Raw genomic sequence first — 19,707 nt, 5'->3', positions numbered from 1 at the left:
ATGGAGTCAGAATGTTGGATTTTTAAGGCTACAAAGACCAATGTTCCTTTCCGCCATAAGGTACCTTTCGTCAATTATGGTCACAATTTAATAGAAATAGATACCATAAATATCAAAATTTTTAATTTATACAAGAAATAGGAATTGATTGTTTTTACTTTATAGTTGCATACACATGTAGAAAGAGATGTGATTGTAATCATCGGATTGCTTTGCAATATTTCAAGTAATGTTATTCATAAAAAAGTATGAATCTGCTACCATGAAGAAACATGCAAAGAACAAATAGTAGCCACTATAATGGATACTTTGATAGAAGGTAGTTGCTCAGTTATACAGGTGTCTAATGTGTGGAGGCTATTGTATGCAGTAAGGAATGTTATTTGTATGCACAGTGCTGTCCCAGTGAACGGAGGTGTACACTATAGAGTAAAAGAAAGGCCATACTGTCAAACATAATTTACTATTACAATACTTAACAACAGACTTTATGTGCATGCGAAGTTTCAATTGGAGAGACAATTTCATCTTTACAATTATCATGCAGTCTCAACTTTCAATATGTCAACAGTTCTTATATGGTGAGTGTACAGGAAGACAGTGTATGTGCATATGGAGGTGACAGTGCAGATAAGAGGAAAGTAAGACTTCCCTCTTGGTGGGCCGTTATATTATATAATACAAATAATACTTCCTCATTGAAGTGTCTTGTCAACAGTGCTTTTAATTCATTAACAGAAAAAGAAAGTTGGGAAAGGAAACACTGACGGATGTTTTTAAAAGTCCAGTAAGTTCTTCCTAAGGTACCTAGCAAGTGCCAAGACAACTTGGCAATTAATTTTTGCAAATTTTATAACCAATAACCTAGGACAACACATTTCTACAAAGAGACATGAAAGACTAATACATTATATTTAAACATTATCAGTTATAAAGGGAAAAATCTATCATACACACAAAATTATCATTCGTAGTTACTGGGAATCAAAAGATAAATTAATCGCAGAGAATATGGCCTTGCATATAATCTTAATTACTACCTTGTCCAACACATCATAGAATTTAGACACGTGAAATTGGACTGAGGCATGAGAGTTCCCCTTAGGCCTACTCTAAATTGTATGGCAAATCAAGAACTAATGCACATGCAAGTATATAATATAATTATTTACATAGTAACTAACATTTTCTCCTTCAGTATATAGTCCCATCTGCTGCTCATTCTTTTCTGACTTCACTACGAATTTTCCCAACATGTAGAACAGTAACTGCCCAACATCACTCTTCGCAGGTGTGGGCTGAGTTATATTTTTTTTCACACGTTGATCCGAAAATTGATAAATTATAACTATGCTAAAGGAAATAACTAATACCTTGGCTGAAAAAATTGTTAGCTGCCTACAGTTGATCAAGACGACACCTGAAATACCCTACATCATTAACAGTTGTTTTCAAAAATATTGTCAGCAATTTATTGTCAATCAGCACTTCTGAAATTATGGCTTAAAATAACTTACAAATACACACACAGTATCAGTTGTACAGCCTTGTGAAAAGGGCTGTTACACCAATACTCATTATCACTAATTTAGTAGTGGGTGTGATATTAAGAAAACCACACCCATAACATACTTCTACCACTTCTCCAACAGTTTCATCGCTTCCATCACCAGCTGACTAAACTACACGTATCTGCCTCAATGTATGATACATCAATGTATGATACTCTTGTAAATGGCCACAACTGAACTAGATGAGTCCAGTTGTTGAGACAGTGCCTGCTCAATTTCAACAATGACATTGAGGATGTGTGGCTGCTCCTCTTGCAGTACAATGCTGTGTTAACAAACGACTGGTGTTAAAACAATATCTCTAACTTTGAAATGGTACTCGGAATTATTATAATAATTGAGAGGTGTGTGAATGAGAGTTACAGAAGAGAGAGAGAGAAAGGAAAGGAATAGGAGGAAGAATGAAATACAGAACTCACTAATGTTACAAAACTGATAATATGTAAGTGATAGGATCATACGAGAGTGAGTTATACAGTGGACCAACTAGAGGATCAATAATGGATGAAGCCTTGGGGCTAGAGAGAGATAATAAGGAGATAGCTGTAGAACGAAGGAACGAAAGTCGAGAGATTAGATTAGCTTAGATTGTCTGATTGAGAGATTATTTTCCTATTTTATGATGTGTATTGTGACATAACAGGAAATTAATTATTGCTAAGATTAGCATACCACAGTACTCCCCCCAGTGAGTATGCGAACGATACTTAACAGTAAATTTTGAGTTGTTTGGGCCAGTGTACATGTCTCCCTGACCTGGTAGTCCTACTCGATGAAGATGTGGGAATAGGAGGAAGGGGAGAAGGAGAAAATGGAAGGGAGGAGGGAGGAGAGGAAGAGAGTGGAGGGGAGGAGTGAGAGGGAGGAGATTGAGATTCATTGTCAAGCCTGTACTCCTAGTCTATGAAGGCAGGTTTAAGTCTGTCTATGGAGACATTACTCTTTCTTCCATTGATAATGAGAGTGTAAACTTTTTTGCTTGGTATATTACTTTGTATTGTCCATCATAAGGCTTCTGTAATACTGCACCAACAGCGTAATGCCTAACCAATACATGAGAGCAATCGGAGAGTGCTTTGGGGAGATAAGAATTCCGAGTACATGAGCAAGTGGGTATGGCTTTGACAAACTGCATAGTAGAGCAGAGTGCTGTGGAGTATGTTGAAATATTCGGAAGAGGAGCTGATCAAGGAGAAATCAATTCTCCAGGGACTCTTAGTGTTGCTCCATATACCAGTTCAGCACTAGTACAGCCAATATCCTCTTTAATGGCAGTGCGAATTCGTAAGAAAATTCAGGGCAGTCCAGATACCCAGTCTGTTGGAGAAGGTAGACACTTTATAGCAGCCTTTAACTGACAGTGTAGTCTCTCCACTAGTCCGTTAGCAATGGGGTGGTATGCCGTAGTCCGGATACGCTGCGTACCAAGGATTCTCATTAGTTGAGACCATATAGATGACTCAAACTGTCTTTCTTGATCCATAGTAATGAGTGATGGGACTCCAAATCGAGATACCCATGCAGTAATGAAACCTAGTGCTACTGTCTCAGCAGTTGCATCCTGTAGTGGAACAACTTCTGGCCATCGAGTGAATCTATCCACCATAGTTAGTAGATAAGTGAAGCCTCTAGAGACAGGTAGTGGTCCAACTAGAGCAATATGTAAGTGACAAAATCTATGTAGAGGAGTAGGAAAGTGAGAAATGGGAGTGACAGTGTCTCTTTGGACCTTGGTTTGTTGGCACTGGAGACATTGACAAGTCCTTTTCCGAATGTTGGAGTTAATAACAGGCCAGACAAAACAACTGGTAAGTAATCATTGTGATGCACGAATGCCAGGGTGTGACAAGGAATGTAGTGCTGAAAATACTGTAAATCTCAATGAACTTGGTACAAATGGGTGAGATATCCCTGTAGGTACATGAAAAACAATCGTACAAGTAGAGAAAGTAAGAGGTACTTTTCTGAGTACTAATGAGTGTTGTGAAGGAGACTTCAACAACTCGGTTAATTCAGGATCATCCTGTTGTACTTCCGCCAGTTTCTAAAAATTTACTCGAGGTGGAGTATTAGTAGAGAATGAATTGATATTAGCACGAGACAAAGCGTCTGCAGCTGAGTTAGCTGACCCCTTTACATGACGAATGTCTGAGGTGAACTGTAGAATATAATCCATATGTCAAACAAGTTGTGGTGAATGTTGATTAGAGTGAAATGAGTGGAGATGTGTTAGGTGTTTGTGGTCAGTCAATACGTAAAACTGCCAACCCTCTAAGGAGTAGCAAAAATGTTTAATTGCTAGATAAATCCCTAACAAATCTCTGTCAAACGTACTATAGTTCTTCTCAGGTGGTTTCAAGGGTCTGGAGAAGTATGCCAGTGGCTGCCAAGTGTCATCAATCCACTGCTGCAGAACTGCTCCCACAGCTACATCAGACGCATCTGTTGCAAGACTCAGCGTAGTTTTAGGATGAGATAACAGCCTCGCTTGGGCAAGTGCCTCCTTGATATTGTTGAATGCAGCGATGGTCCAATGAATTTCTCTCTTTTTGTACTTTTTACCTAAAAAATAATTCAGTGGGAAAAAAATACATGCACAATTAGGTATGAATCTATTATAACAGTTAACTAGTCTCATAAACTCACGAAGTTTACTTAGAGTAGTCAGTAATATAAAGGCACGAAGTGCTTCGACTTTCTCTGGGAGTTGGCGGACACCGTGCTGATCAACAAGATGACCGAGGAAGGTGATTTGTGATACCCCAAATGCACACTTGTTTGGATTGATGACAATGCCATGTTTACTAAAACACTCCAACACTGAGTGAAGGTGTTCCTTATGCTCTTCAGGGTCAGAGCTAGCTATGAGAACGTCATCGATATAAGTATATACAAAATGCATACTTATAATCAGACTGGCATAACAAATATTGGCCTGTTTTCATAGCATCGGTTATATCGTTTTTTGCATGACTCTTGCCAAAATAGCAAGACAAGGTCAAATGCATAAAGGGTTAATTAATAAATTTTAAGACATTTATGTGCTGGAAAAAATGTCAAAGAAAATCAGAGGGAGAGAGAGACAAAGAGAGAGAGATTATTCACAAGGCAAAATCCTCTCAAGTTTCCAAGGAGGGATTAGGCAATTTATGCCATCTCCACTCAAAGTGCTCAATATTTCACTCTCAGCCGCTGTTAATGACTCAGAACACCTTTTCTGTGCTCACAGACGGAGGAGTAATAATTCTCACAATATACATAAGCTTTTTCAGTTACTGTGCTAGCATAAAAGTTGTGGTGAACAGCAGGCTAGGCAATCTGGCCTTGAGAACCGGAACTGGGTGTTAAAAAGTATTTAATGGCCAAACTCTCACCTCCCTGCCTGCCTTAAAAACCTGTTGTTACCAATATGACTTGTTCAGTTACATGTGTGCTGACGTTAAATACTCAGGGCCTATGATTATTATCTAGCACAACTGGGCTTACCACTACATACTGGAAGGTATTGGTTTCCTTTCTCCTGGCACTAAACTTAACATGTGCTTGACCATGTGCTTTAGTTGATTATTAATTATTAGGTAATATTATTAATTAGGGCTGGGTTTTGGTTTGGCACTTAATGAATTACACGTATTTATGCATTGACATGTACATGTAACATATGTTCAGAGAGGGAAAGAGAGATAGAGAGAGACAGAGAGAGGAGGGAGGGAGGGGGGGACAAAGAGAGGACATCAAACTGTAGAAAGACATTTTATTTGGTACTTCTTGAGTGTGAAATTTGGTAAACTTGTGGCTGTACTATACTTGTACAATAAGCATACACATAAACTGTACCTGTATGTGCAATGCATGAATTACAATGGTAGGTATGATCATGAAAGCACTCTAAATTACCAACATATGCATGCATGATAGTCCATATGGTATGGTATACAAAAGTACATACTAAGAATAATGACACATTTGAACTGGAGAAGTACATTGATCAAGGCAAAAGAACAAGGCACATGGTAGGAATAAAGCTATGAGATCCATCAACAATATTCACTATATTATGCTTTTATCTGTAGTGTCAGAAAACTAATAAGGGCTGGCCATAGGTATGTACATGTATAAAAACATGCACTGTATATATGGGCACACATGCAGTACTGACTAATTGTATACTTTTAGGCTGCTTTCATCTACCCTAATTGTTGACATACAGGTACATGTGTACCGTACACCTACCTAAACCTAGCTTGCACTACATGAACTGCTGTTTATGCTTTGCTGGGGTGAAAGGGCTGGCTTACATACATGTAAGTAGGTACTAGGTAAATGTAGATACATGTGTACATCTATTATTCCCATAGGATGCATGTACATGCAGTTACTAATTAGTCTAACTTTTGTTGATTTAAGACTTTATGCTCCTCCTTCAAGGGGTTGTCCCATCTGTCTACTCTCACTTTGTCTCTGCTTGAGTACTGGAAAGCCTGCATAACCTGACTTTAGAAAGAAAAATGTTCATTGTTACAAAGGGCATATATTTCTGTCTTTCTATCTCCCTCCCTTTCTCTCTGTCTGTCTGTCTCTCTCTCCGTTGCTACAATACACTATTAATAACAACATGATTGGCAATAATAATATGATAACAAGTAACACTACCTGCAATGCTTCTTTCTCTTCAGGAGACAACAGTGAAACAAACATTAACCTCTGCCTTTAGAGAAGAGAAAAAGATTGTTACATTAAGACAATAGTTCAATTACTAAAGTGTTGACTATCACTTAATGTGTAAATCCAATTTTGTAAGATCATGTGATTAAATTTCTAATTACTTTAAAATGAATTACTATATAGCTAGAATATTTGGTGGAGTAAAATTATGGCGCTTTTGGGGAACTGAAGTCTGTTTGCCAAATTTATAGTCACCTATTTGATAAAGTTCCATAGAAGCATAGACAGAGTTAAAATTTTGCCAAAATTTTAACGTCCAAACCTCTTTTGAAGCCAATTTGCCAAACGTTAACACTCCAAATTTTCTATCTATATGTTATACGATTGTTCAGTTACATTTCAATGCATGTACATGTACATGTACATCTCTTTATACCTTCAATACAATGACCACTGGCAATATGGTAGTATCCTCAGAGGTGTACGTGCAAGTTTGATTTTGATGACTTAATTGCCTGCTATCATGTCATTCAGATAGTCCCAATCTAATTCCCTACAAATCGTAATGATAACAAAAATAACCACTATACACTGAAATTTATATTTAATATACAAGAATTATAATTACTCAAATGTACATGCACAATACATGTATATATACCATACAGCGCATAATGATACAATGTAATTATTATTAATTTTGTAATAAAGCACTTTAAAATGGATTGATTGTTAATACTTATATCAAGATTACATGTAAGTACATGCACGTGTACATACTGCTTCTTACTATTGTTTTGTTGCCAAACTGTGATAGGACAAAATTGCAAATCTTGAAATATGTGTAGCTACATGTACATGTAGTTTAGCTGACAATAATAGAGAAAGAGAAAGAAAGAGATGAGAGTAGAGTGGAAGTTAAGAATAGTGGTGTGTGTGTGTGTTTCAATTACTCACAAAACCATGAGATTAATTGACCAATTTTGTCCTCACTTATAGTTTGATGGCAGTTAATAAGCTCATACAAATGATACAGAGACTGAGTAACAAAAGTATTTTGCCTAGAGAGAGAAATAGAGGGACAAATTAAAGGATTAAGTAAAAATAGGAGTGACAGAAACACAAAGAGAAAGATATTTCATGTATGTACTCTCAATACTGACTCAACCCACTTCCATGACTGCCCCAATAACGTTAAACTAATAATACTAGACGAATGTAAAACATTGAAGGGGCGAGCCTACGCAAGCGAAGCAATATACATACATGTACAATAGATCTTTACAGACTAACATACATGTACAATACTCGAGCATTATTGTGCAACCATGAGATATTAGAGTGGTGCAACTAAGCAGGCTCAGAGCTCATGGATGTATAGTTCTTGATGATCTACCTTTGTATTCTCTGCAACAATTAAAGCTACCTTGCTTATAGCATTTAGCAAGCATTAAAGTTAGCTAAAAGCAGTCATTATACAAATAATAAAGCTAGATAGGCAACTGTCTGTAGCAATGTAGTTTTTGGCTTCATGCATACTTTAAGTTAATTCAACTTCACAGGCTGAGGCCTGTCATTGACATTCACTTCATCAGAGTAATTTACATCAAAGAAGAACATGACATGTCTGCTTTCTTAACCTTCCTTGCTGCATTTGGACAGCAGTACAGTCAAATCAGTCTTGCAAGAATTTTCAGTTTTAATACTGAGCTGCCATTTTATTTCACTGTGGCCACACCCTTCTTCAATGAAATTATCAAGTTTATTAAAAAGTGGAAATTTTTTCATACTGATAGGGGTGACGTTCGTCTACAAACAAACAGACTTACATACCCTTCTCGTTTATGTGGGGCTCGCTCAGGCTCGCCCCAATTATACTGAAATGAAAACAAAATATCCCCAAATGATACTGACATGTTCTACATTACATATATATGCATACATATCCGAATGGACATGCTTACTATTCTATAGAAAACTGCTCTTTCTCTGATAAACTGTTCATTGTTGATGGAGAAAAAGAAAGAGAAAGAAAAAGTTACAAGTTAACATACAAAGATTGTCCATTTCACTTACTCAAATACTCTGACAATTGATCCAGTACTATATACATCTACATGTAAATTAAAGCAAATAAATGTATACATATACATGTATGTATGCATGTATACATGCATGTAGAATGCACATACTGTACATGTTGTACTCACAGGCTGTCCCTGTAATGATCAAAATTACTCTTTCTCCTTTTTACCCGGTAGTAGTCGGCCTTTATAGCAGATGGCAAAACTAGCTTACATTATACATGCACAATTCACATCGTACCTAAAAATAATAAATTTAGATACTGCAGTACATGCACAAAAATACAAAATAAATCTTTTAGTGAAAAATTCATTACTTGTAGTGCAATGTCCACTTAAATTTATGAGCTAGTGACACAGTACATGTAAATCTACTGCACTGAGACATAATAAAAGTACATTGTACATGTACATGTACATGTGTATGTACCTATAATGTTGAAATGTTTTCAAACATACATGTGTACATGTATGTGTGAGTTAATTTCCATTTTCTGGACTGACACTACATGAATGCAATTATATACAATAAAATGGCATTTGAGGTGCTTTAATTAAATTTAATTTTGCGAGGAAAAAACAAAAACAAGACAGCAAAACAATCACTGCATGTATAGGGTAATTATTGGGTAAAGCCCTTACTGATGAATTGCATCCGTCTGTACAAGCAGGTCTTTTAACTGTTTTTAAACTTACTTCATTCATGATATACATGCACATGTAGTGTGGCTTGGGGAGGACATTCTTCTAGTAAATTAACAAGAGCTACAAGGGTTAGTAAACATTGTCAAGTAGATGAGGGGTTGATATGAGCATGTACTTTCATAGCATCGGTTACATTGGTTACTTTGTATGAATCTTGCCAAAATAGCAACACATGGTCAAATGGATGACATTTATGTGCTGGAAAAAAGGCAAAAATGATTCTATAATTTGAGGTCACTAATAAGGGCTGGCCTTAGGTATGTACAGGTACAAAAACATGCACTGTATATATGGGCACACATGTAGTACTGACTAATGGTATACTTTTTAGGCTGCTTTCATAATAAATTCGTAAAAATTAATCAACATCTGAATTTTCCCTTTTGTAAGCTGCCCTGTGACTCTGTTTACACTTTGTCTAATCCACCAGTGTCACCATTTTTTCTAATGAAACGAATAGGCGTGTGAAGTATTTGAAAATATTTAAAAATAAAGATGAAGGAAGCAAAGACCTACAGCTGTAGTTTGGTATTACTTTGATAGTTTCTTGCTTTCGCAGATGCAGGATGTCCCAGCCCGTGATGTGAGTATTAATTTGGTAATTTTGCTATTAATAAATTAACTAAGCACAGGCCTGAGTGTTAAAGCTTCATCTACCTACCCAGCACTTATTTTTGCCTATATGTAGCACTGTGGAGAGTTTTTCCATTTTTAAAAGTAATGATACTGGTAACTATGGAAACCACAGTAACTGTGGTAACTGAGAAGCTACAGTGGTATAAGTATATTATTTCTCTCCTTCTCTACATGTATAAGCAAGAGTCTTGGTATAAATGAAAATAAGTTAAGAACCTGAAGGGACCACATGGCTTAATCATGTTATGCCAAATTGCCAGTACATGGTGTACGTTGAAGTGCAGGTAGATATACATGCATTCATAATACATGTAATACCTAGGTATATGTATTATGTAAAGCTATATAGCTGACCCTTGAAAATTACCTCTATACTTTGCAATCCTCATGTTTGTCCAACTAAAATTCACAAATATTAGTTAAGTTTTGATAGCTTCAGGCATGTGAATTGATATACTGTATAGCTATGACATGTTTACTTAGTGACATTTTGTATTATTATTGCATACAAGCATAGGCGTAGGAATGATTCAAAAGTTGGGGGGGCTCAACATTAAAAAGCATGACTTAGCATGTAAACATGGGGGGCTAAGCCCTTCTTGCTGAAAAGTTGGGGGGGGGCTGAAGCCCCCAGCTCCCCCATTCCTACGCCTATGACATGTACATGTAGGAATGATTTAGTATTCCATGACAACATAAACTGCAATTGACTAGCAAACAAAGCCATTCATTTAGGTAATCACATGTTTGTCATCAAAAAGCATTCACAAGGATGTTTCATTCATTAATTGGCTGTCAACAGTGAGTTACACGTACATGTAGTTTAGTATTTTTTCTAATAATAACTAGACGAGTGTAACAGTTATAAGTAGATGAGATAAAGATGTACTTTTCATTGTTCAGTTTTGCTAATGCTTGCTGATACTCTGGTTGCCCATGTTATTGGTTGCTACAAATTTGGTGATGGATTGTCCTATTTAAAATGACAAGACTGTATTAAAAATAAAGATGACATCAAAAGGTATGTACATATGTCCTCAGATCGCCTTCATATTGTTATTAGCAATTGTGGCAGGAAAGAATTTGTGAACTGTGGCATTTATTACTGTGGTGCATTAAATAGAATTACATGTTAAGCTGCATCAGGATGTAGACAGCTGCCGCCTGCTGCAAGGAGTTATTGTCACGGAAATAAAGATCATATTGTGATAATTGTAGGCAAGGAAATTGTTTTTGCTGCTGCTGCTATTTATTGAATGAAACACTTCCTATAGATTGAATGAAAGTTAAAACTTGTGCAAAAGTGTCAGAAGAGTTATCCAAAAAACCCACAACATGTCCAGAAATTGCAATGGGCCGTGCGGACATTTCTTAATAATTATATTCATAGCATTCAATAATTATATTCATACGTAAATAATTTTATTCATTGATTAATAATAATATTCATAAGCGTTACCACGGTAACAAAATGGCGCGTAAATGCAAACAAACTGTCACTGCTGGTTTCTACAAGGAGCTACATGAAAAGGAAGAATTTGTTGAAAAAAATGATCAATGTTTGGTAGTTAGTGGTAATGAAACTGATGTATATGAAGTGGAGAGGTTAATAGACAAGAAAGTTAAGAAGGTATGTATCAGACAGTTTTCTTGGAAGACCGTGAGACTTAAAAATTTAACTCACAGGGCCATGTAGTGTATTTAGTTCTTTGGAAGGGGTATTCAAAAGAGGAAGCTACTTGGGTGCCAGCTGAAGATATTACTGCCACGGCGATAAGGTAGAGTGATCATTCATTAAAGCTATTTTTGTACAATGCTGGACTGACAGTTCATTTATTATAATTAGGTTATATCATGACCCAGATCCATGCAGGAGAGTACTGATGGATGATATTAGTACACTACGATCTTCGTTACAATTTAGTTTAAAATCTGGAATCCTCCGTAGACGTAAAATATCAATACCATTTCATCGTCACACCTTTAACTACCTTTTTAATGACAAAGGAGAAGCTGTTAAGTGTAAGCCTGGAAAGTTATATGTCAGAGCTGATTTTCCATCACAGTACTTTGAAGATAGTTTCTTTAATTTCTACAATAAGTTTGGAGAAGGTTGCTGTGTAGAATTTCCAATTTATATGTACAGCCACGTATCATACCATCAAAAGTCATTCTACTGTGACAAGACACCCAGAACCAGAGGCTTCAACGAGACTCTTTCTCTGACTATTGTCAAATCATTTCAGTCATGACTGCATGCCTAGGCCATATTGTTTTTGATTTACATGATACTGTAACAATAATTCATAATTATTATACTTATATGCATGCTAAATAATAATGTGTAATAAAACTAGTGGACCACCCTATTAGATCTAACATGTGTCTGGCTTGAGGTCTGGCTCAGGCTCGAATTCTATCTTTCTTCTCTTTTCTCTAATACCAAGTTCCCAGTATGATGTGTCTTTCTTTTCATATTTCCTCTTTGCTCTTTTGCCATGTTGCAGTTCTTCCACTCGGCTGTCTGTTAATAAGATGTCTCTGGCAGCATCTTGGTGGTTGCTAGAGAAGAAATGTTTCCTAGCACAATCATTATTCTTCTCAACTCCTACATAGTGATTTAAGTAGATGTCAGTAGAGAGTCTATGTACCTTGACCGCTAAATCGTTTGATACCTGCATGGCATTTCATTAAATGAGGTATGTGATATCCCATAACGTGCATGTACGGGGTAACATTTGACTTGCTGTAACCATCATATGGGAACTTTAAGAAGTCCTGTATCCACTGTAAGGCCTGTTTAATGTAAACAGATGATATGATGGTTAAATTTTACTTTGCTCTGTACTGTAAGAGTTTCATCATCAGTTGGATTTGAGATGCCAATCATCTCATAAATGACTTTGAAATCCTGTATTATACTTCAAAATATAAGTTATGATAAAAATAATGCTAACCAGCCAGTGTTTCATCAACTGCCGACCAAGCTCATTAGGAAATACATTTACCAGTTTTGCTGGCAGTTCGTTTAAGAGCTTTTTACGGTCACTACCACGTAATGATGTCCAATCCAACTCGTCCTTCTTTGTTTTAGACTTCCATACCTGTAATATAAAGTTAGTGCTAATTATGTCTGAAATTTATTGGTTTTTACATGGAACGTTATTCCACAGGATTGAATTAAGTTGCATATCATGTCGACATGTCTGGTGCTATTTTTTGTAGTGATGTCTTTCAAGTCTAGCGCCTGACCAATTCCTAATAGATTTCTAATTAATACGTCCGAAATTCTTAACAACAAATGTAACTCATCAATTACAACCTGTAAAAGTTAGTAATATTATAATTATGCTATGTTAGAAACCTGTTCTAGCTCTATTTCAAATAAAGGTTCTCGAAGGACGCCCATAGCCTTAGACTTAGCACAAGACTTAATTGAAGCCAGTGACCGAGCTTGTTTTGTCTCATACTCTTCGGTGGGAACAGTTGTATCAAATCTATAAACAAAGTAAGTTATGTTGCTGTATAATTATAAAGAATTCACCTTTTATCCTTTTTAATGGTGCAGTATATGCATGAATAATTAGAATGAGCAGCATTCATTCCCAGAAGCAATAGCAAAAACTAAAGCATTTATAGTATTGCTATGGTATAAACGTGAGATTATTTTCTAACCTTATAGTCTCCTCCAAGAATAAACTTTAGGCTATAAGAGACTCCCTGAATAATTATAGAAGGTTTCCGAACCATTTCATTGATTTCCTTAATGACAGGTGCAAGTCCATTCCTTATTACATCATATTTCTCTTCTCCCTTTATTACTGCTAGAGTGTGTGTCCCTACAGAAATTAAAAAGAATACGGATGATAATGTTTCATACCAGTTGCAGAGGATGACTTGGGGTCAAGTAGAGGAAATGAAAACGATAAAAGTATAAATGAAGATGAACGGTAAAACGGTGCTCCATCACCAGATATTTTTACTTCAATAGGTGATTGTATATGATGCCCACAGTCCAACAATCGAGATAATGACAACTGCAGGTAATTGCAAAATGGAAGGTACCAGCCTTGAGGTAGCTTTTGAATATTAACAGTTGACGAAAGACTTTTTCGGAGACGTTTTACTGTATATGATCGGGGAAGAGACTTTTTGAGCATGGACAGCTCGTGGTAAAAATCATCCGATACGCCGTAGGAATCTAAAAGATAGAGAATTTGTTGTACAGATGAAGGTGAATCAGGTGGGTTGCTTGATTGTTGACTAGAGGCTTGAGACGATGATGCTGATTCGATTTCAGGTGTTAGAGCAGAGAATGAAGAAGTTGACAAAGAAACTGGTGTTGACAATGGAGAGAGGGAGGAAGATGATGATGGGTGAGTAGGTGAATAGTTAAATATAACTGGATCACAAGGTGGCTGCCGTTTCTTGAATGAAATTGATGTTAGATCAAGATTGTATGAGCCAGCAAACTGTAAAGCTTCTTTAGCTGACTCCTTCAATGTAGCTAATTTACGTCTCTGCTGGCGCTCACAAACTTGATCTAAATCCTTCCCTTTATTGTTTGCGGGTTGGCTATTCCTTAGCTGTACTAATTCTTTCTCTTTTCTTTGTAATGTAGCTCTGTATGAAGAAATTGATATTAACACTGACACTCTACTCATGCTACTACACATCTACTCAGCACTCAAGTATCTCCAAAGCTGCTATATACACTCAATTCCTTACCTTAAGACCTTAATAGCTTCCTCAGGATTAACAATGTCAGATGTAAGCACATCCATTAATGTGGATTGACTCAATATTTTCTTTCTGTATCCATGTTTTACATTTGTAGTTAATCGTGCTCCTTTCATCTTCAATTTCTTCTCCAACGAGCTTAGCAATGAGACTCCTACCAGTTGCTTATTCAGCTGGCTGACCATAGTTGTAGCTGAATTGGCTAATTGTGCTGCATACCACTGGTAGAGAAACTTATTTGGTATAGAGAGACAAAAGCAAACATCATTAGCATTAGCAGCTCTGTATATATTAGTACAAGCACTCTCAATAGTGACAGAGGACATTATCATTACACAGCTGCAATGCAGATAATGCAATGACCGCAATGGGACAGTTCAAAATTTTTGCTACTTTGAACGGGTAAGTCCACACTTTTTTGTTACATGACTGTCAATTTTTTTATACCATATTGTAGCTTAGAAGATCTATTTAAAAGGGCAAAGTGAAACAAAGGAAATTTATTTTACAATACTCTGTTATAATTCGTTAAAAATGAAAAATATTGTAAACACGCTAATATGTCAATGTAAAATGGCGGCGTCAAAGTCTTCATCTTCGTGACAAAAGTTCCACGGTTTAACTACATTTCTTTAGCCAACCTACAAAGTAAAAACAGGTGTTATATGATGTTAATAAGTTCTCTAAGTGAAACGAAGCAAAATACGTTTATCATTAGAAATGGACGGGAGAAAATACAGCTCCCTTTGTATTGCTAAGAATGGTCATTTTTAAAAATGCGGAAATATACTAATAATTTGTTTCCGTGTCCCAGCATTTCTGGACATGAACTCATGGAATGCATTACATGGTATGTTTTGAAACAAAAAAGTGTATGCTTTAATTGTTTGCTAGCTGATTGAACTGTTGATAACATGTTAACCTACAGTGTATGAAGATAATCAATTGATATTTTAGTTGATTATTTAATGTTATCTTCCCTTTATAATAACCATACATGTACATGCATATATTATGAGGCTCTGTCCTGGCCACACCATGACAATCTGAATGTGTATATGCAGTACTGATTTATTGATAGCACTGTTTGAACAAACCAAGTTTTAGTTTATATGTAAGTGAACAATTCCTTCACTTATAGGCGGGGAGTCAATTAATCAGAATAGTATATTCACACCCACAGATGTTAATGTAACAAGTTCAATTATATACATGAAAGTAATAATAATCATTACATGTATACAGGAAATTTTTTTTCTCTATTTCTCCCTCACTTCCTTCTCATCTCTTTTGTCTTATTAAGATAGGTTGTATATTATTTCTGATTTTTGTCTTGGCTTTGGTGTCTTCAATTATGAAAGCTGTATAGACAGAAGTAAGTACATGTGTGTGTGTTATTGTAGCTTACCTTTCTTTATTACACTTTGTTGTTTGTTCTTTAAAGTTACCAGTACACATTGATGAATAACAGTCTAGTACATGGTCTGATACAAGCTACAAGGATGGAGGTACAATAGCAAACTGTATAGTAATGTCAATAATTCAACAAATATTGACAACACCCAGCAATCACCAACTATTTCTAATCTTCTTCTCAACTCAAACTCTCGATTCTCTGATGTAAGTTAATACTACTCTCTGTAACACTCCAATGTATGTATATACAATTTACTAAATATATTTTGTTGGCAACTTGTCACTGGTAGACTGATTAGAGCAGAGTGTGGTCCAGTCGCATTACAAACACGACTGGAATGGGTGCTAACTGGCCCGATTTCGTCAATTGAGCAGTATAAAAGTGCTACTGTGACAACATTTGCATTGCAGACGAGTGCAAACAATAATAAAAAGGAACTGGTGAGATGATTGGGGCCATTTTGAGACTTAAAATCATTGGGAGTCTTGGATCAGAAGAGCTCACTCTATGAGCAGTATAAGCGAAATATAGTATTAAGAGATGGCAGATACGAAGTACCTTTACTGTGGAGAAGTCCATTGCAGGACATTTCGTATAATTATCAATTGTGACCATAATTGATAAAAGGTACCTTATGGCGGATTTTTAAATTCATCATTATAATTAATAATATCAACCTCTGAGTGCTCTGTTAGACAAGTACTGCCTCTAAAAGTGACAATAACTTTTAGCATCCTCTGGGGTAGTTTCATGACAAATAGAGCTCAGAAAGTTGGATTTTTATTGCTACAAAGACAAATTTTACTACCCGCCATAAGGTACCTTTAGTCAATTATGGTCACAGTTGTGTGTTAGATAACTAAGGAGTCAACTAAGAAGGTTAGAATGAGATCCAAGACAGCTCAGAGAATGTGATGACATTATCCAAGGTCTATTGACAAATAGGATTATGAAGCAGGTACCAGAGCCAGAGATAGAAGGTCATTATAAAATACACTACTTGTCTCACCATGCTGTCATACAACAAGGCAAAGAGACTACTGAAATCTGTATTGTTTACGTTGCATCTGCTACATCAAATGTAGCTTCCCTGAATGAGTGTTTACACATTGGACCAAAGTTGAATCAGCAAATTTTGGAGATACTTCTTAGATTCACATTTTATAGAATTGCTTTGATAGCACACATTGAGAAGGCATTCCGTATGGTGTCAATTGATTCCAAGGATAGGGATGTATTGCGTCTTACTTGGTATGATTAGATCAATAACAAAGAGCCTGAAATGAAGGTATTTAGGTTTAGTAGAGTAGTAATTGGTGCGGCATCTAGCCCTGTTTTGCTAAATGCTACTGTACCTAATCATATGGAAGGCTGTGAGGAATTATTTCCCTCTACAGTAGCTGAACTGATGCACTCAATGTATGTAGATGACATGGTATGTTGTGCCAATACTGAGAGTGAGGCATATACTTTGTATTTAGAGTTTAAAGACATGCTTGCCAGAGGTGGATTTAATCTGCATAAATTTATTACTAATAATGTTAACCTTCTGAATAAAATTCATGAGAGAATGAGACTCCCACAGGTACCAGTAACTGAATGCAAGGTACTTGGGAATCAGTGAAAGGTTAAACCTGAAAGTCTAGTATTTAATGTCTCAGAAGTTGTTGCTAACGTAGACGTGTGCTTGCCAACAAATAGGTCAGTGGTAGGAGTAGCTAGCCGGTTTTATGACCCTATCAGTATTTGCCAGTCATCATCGTATTTACGATCTTTTTACAAGATTTCACTAAGTCTGGAATGAACTTGGATAAACTGTTGACTGATTTATTATTGGAGAGGTGGAAGACACTAATAAAATGTCTGCAGAATAGCCAACCCACTACTGTTCCTACATTTTATTTGTCACTTGAGTGAGTCTGATTCGTATTGCTTATGTGGCTTTTGTGATGCCTCCAGCACTGCTCATGCTTCTGTTGTTTATTTTGTCATTAATCATGGAGGAGTGCGTCCAGCTAAATTTGTTTCTTCTGAGACTCAAGTGGCACCTATTAATGCACGGACAATTCCACGACTTAAATTAATTAAAGCACTTTTATTATTTCGTCTCATGAACACTGTAACCCAGAGTTTTGAGGGTAAGTATGCTACACTGATTCCAAGATAGCTTTGTACTAGATATACGTTGTTGATCAAGACTTGAAGCCATTTGTCCAGAATAGTACTGAAGAGATTACGAAACTGATTTCATCCACAAGATGGAAGCATTGTCCTGGAAGGGATAACTCCTCACATCAGGAATATCATTGATAGAGCTGAAAAATAACACAGAATGGTTCAATGGACCAAACTGGCTATCAGAATTAGAGATTGAATCTCATACTATAACTGAGATGCCTGATGAGTGTGCTACAGAGTTGAAATGCATGAGTGCAAGCAAACACTGAGTCTTTTGACTACAGACAGATATAGCCTCTCTTGCATTATTCATACAAAGAAATATAGCAGTTTAAATAAGCTGCTTTGAGTCACTATTAATAATTTGAAGTTCATTCTTATATTGAATAATAAAGAAATGGATTATATTGGTTTGAAAACACAGGCAGAAGCCTTGTGGATTAAAGACACTTTGAATGCAGTCATCAAATTGGATTTGTACTCCTTGGACATCCTCGAGCCCTTCAAAAAAACATACACAAGTGTATATGGTGTGTGTAGTTGTGAAAACCACACCTGTCACTCCACATGTTCAATAAAATCATTCCTATTCTTCTAATAATCTTCATCAGAATTTGTGCCTTGCGACTCATGTAAGTTAGTTCTATGCGGTAATGTTTCGGCTACTATTGAAGTTAGACATTCTACATAACAAGTTATCTTACTCTTGCTATGTACATATGGCAGATTCCAACCTACATGTGCATAATTAAACAAATAATCTTATATAATTTGCACATTACATTTATTACCTAATTAAATGTTGTCCTGTTATTTGTATGGCTTCATGACTAATATGTATAGCAATAATCCAACATAACCTAAGTGAAACAACTTAATGAATGAATAATTCCAATTATACATGTAGAAACATACCTTAAAGCCTGCAATTCATACAATTTTTCATTATCATGCTTCCAGTCTTGTGCTATAAAAAATCAGTAAAATCGTTTAGCAATTTAGCATGTAGTTTTACTTAAAACACTCTCTGTAGAACTATTCAACAACCTCGTTGATTCTTCCAGCATCAAGCACTTAATCATTTTCTGAAGAACTAATGTGAATAATAAAACTGTCGACACATTAAAAAAATCATTCTGTGTAATCTTCAAATCCATTCTACAAATGTTATGCCTAAAAATGAATGAATTACTAATTTTTATAATAGCTGACTCATATTTTCTTAGTCTTGCACCTAGAGTAGTGGTTTAGTGCCTCAGTTAAGACATCAGCTCTGTGCAGAGCTCTTTTTTTTGTCATTCTGCAAAATCTTCCCAGATATGATGACAGTCTCTCAAGATTTTTTCCATTACACAATCCAAATCCGTCCTTATTCCTTGGTGAAGAACATAAGAAATTTATAGAAACAAAGTTCAGTAGGTTTCTGAATGACCAAAAAAATACAAAATGAAATACAAAATAAAAATTTTACTTTTGACGCAATTTCTTTCTACAGTGTACTTTCAATGTTATTATGTAGGAATTACTGATCACCTTGCAATGTAGAGTAGAATTTGCATCACGAGTAGGATTTTCATTTCGTATTTTCATTGGAATCCTACTTAACCTTTTGTTTTTTAAACTTTTAACGTTCTTGTTTGTGTCGATTTTTTAAAATATTTATAATATTTCTTTAGTTGCCATTGTGATGCTTGTTGATTTTACGCAAACA

At 35.9% G+C, this 19,707-nt stretch overlaps 2 protein-coding genes and 1 long non-coding RNA gene across 4 annotated transcripts; 2 read left to right on the top strand and 1 right to left on the bottom strand.

The window, feature by feature from the left end:
- The first annotated feature begins 11,102 nt into the window (after positions 1-11,102).
- On the top strand, positions 11,103-11,968 carry LOC109585644 (uncharacterized). Of its 2 annotated transcripts, none has more exons than XM_020001780.1 (3): positions 11,103-11,291; positions 11,348-11,439; positions 11,490-11,968. In XM_020001780.1, exons 1-3 carry the CDS (start codon positions 11,133-11,135, stop codon positions 11,911-11,913), a joined length of 675 nt encoding a protein of 224 aa, XP_019857339.1. In that variant the 5' UTR covers positions 11,103-11,132; the 3' UTR covers positions 11,914-11,968. The 2 variants fall into 2 exon arrangements, with proteins under 2 accessions (XP_019857339.1, XP_019857340.1); XM_020001781.1 differs by having other exon boundaries at positions 11,105-11,291; positions 11,508-11,968.
- Positions 11,788-12,990, bottom strand: LOC109585645 (uncharacterized). Its single transcript, XM_020001782.1, has 4 exons — positions 12,816-12,990; positions 12,498-12,765; positions 12,313-12,457; positions 11,788-12,269 (listed from the first exon to the last, which is right to left on the bottom strand). The coding sequence occupies exons 2-4, from the start codon at positions 12,549-12,551 to the stop codon at positions 12,037-12,039; spliced, it is 432 nt and encodes a 143-aa protein (XP_019857341.1). The 5' UTR covers positions 12,552-12,765; positions 12,816-12,990; the 3' UTR covers positions 11,788-12,036.
- A 721-nt stretch (positions 12,991-13,711) lies between these two features.
- On the top strand, positions 13,712-15,202 carry LOC109585646 (uncharacterized). The gene is made up of 5 exons (XR_002186581.1): positions 13,712-13,904; positions 13,962-14,037; positions 14,283-14,431; positions 14,499-14,803; positions 14,859-15,202. It is a non-coding gene; the product is annotated as an uncharacterized LOC109585646 (long non-coding RNA).
- The last annotated feature ends 4,505 nt before the right edge of the window (positions 15,203-19,707 follow it).

This window comes from Amphimedon queenslandica, unplaced genomic scaffold, assembly GCF_000090795.2.
Source record: "Amphimedon queenslandica unplaced genomic scaffold, v1.1 AMPQUscaffold_13030, whole genome shotgun sequence".
In the NCBI taxonomy this organism is placed as follows: Eukaryota; Metazoa; Porifera; class Demospongiae; order Haplosclerida; family Niphatidae; genus Amphimedon; species Amphimedon queenslandica.
Note: the sequence above shows the minus strand (reverse complement) of the source record. Positions and strands in the feature narration are given on the sequence as shown.

Coding starts and splice junctions, on each gene's coding strand:
- LOC109585644 (XM_020001780.1), top strand. CDS start 11,133: ATGGCGCGTAAATGCAAACAAACTGTCACTGCTGGTTTCTACAAGGAG. Junction 11,292..11,347: donor TAGACAAGAAAGTTAAGAAG/GTATGTATCAGA, acceptor TTTAACTCACAG/GGCCATGTAGTGTATTTAGT. Junction 11,440..11,489: donor ATTACTGCCACGGCGATAAG/GTAGAGTGATCA, acceptor CTGGACTGACAG/TTCATTTATTATAATTAGGT.
- LOC109585645 (XM_020001782.1), bottom strand. CDS start 12,551: ATGATTGGCATCTCAAATCCAACTGATGATGAAACTCTTACAGTACAG. Junction 12,458..12,497: donor CTCTTACAGTACAGAGCAAA/GTAAAATTTAAC, acceptor TACATTAAACAG/GCCTTACAGTGGATACAGGA. Junction 12,270..12,312: donor CAAACGATTTAGCGGTCAAG/GTACATAGACTC, acceptor ATCACTATGTAG/GAGTTGAGAAGAATAATGAT.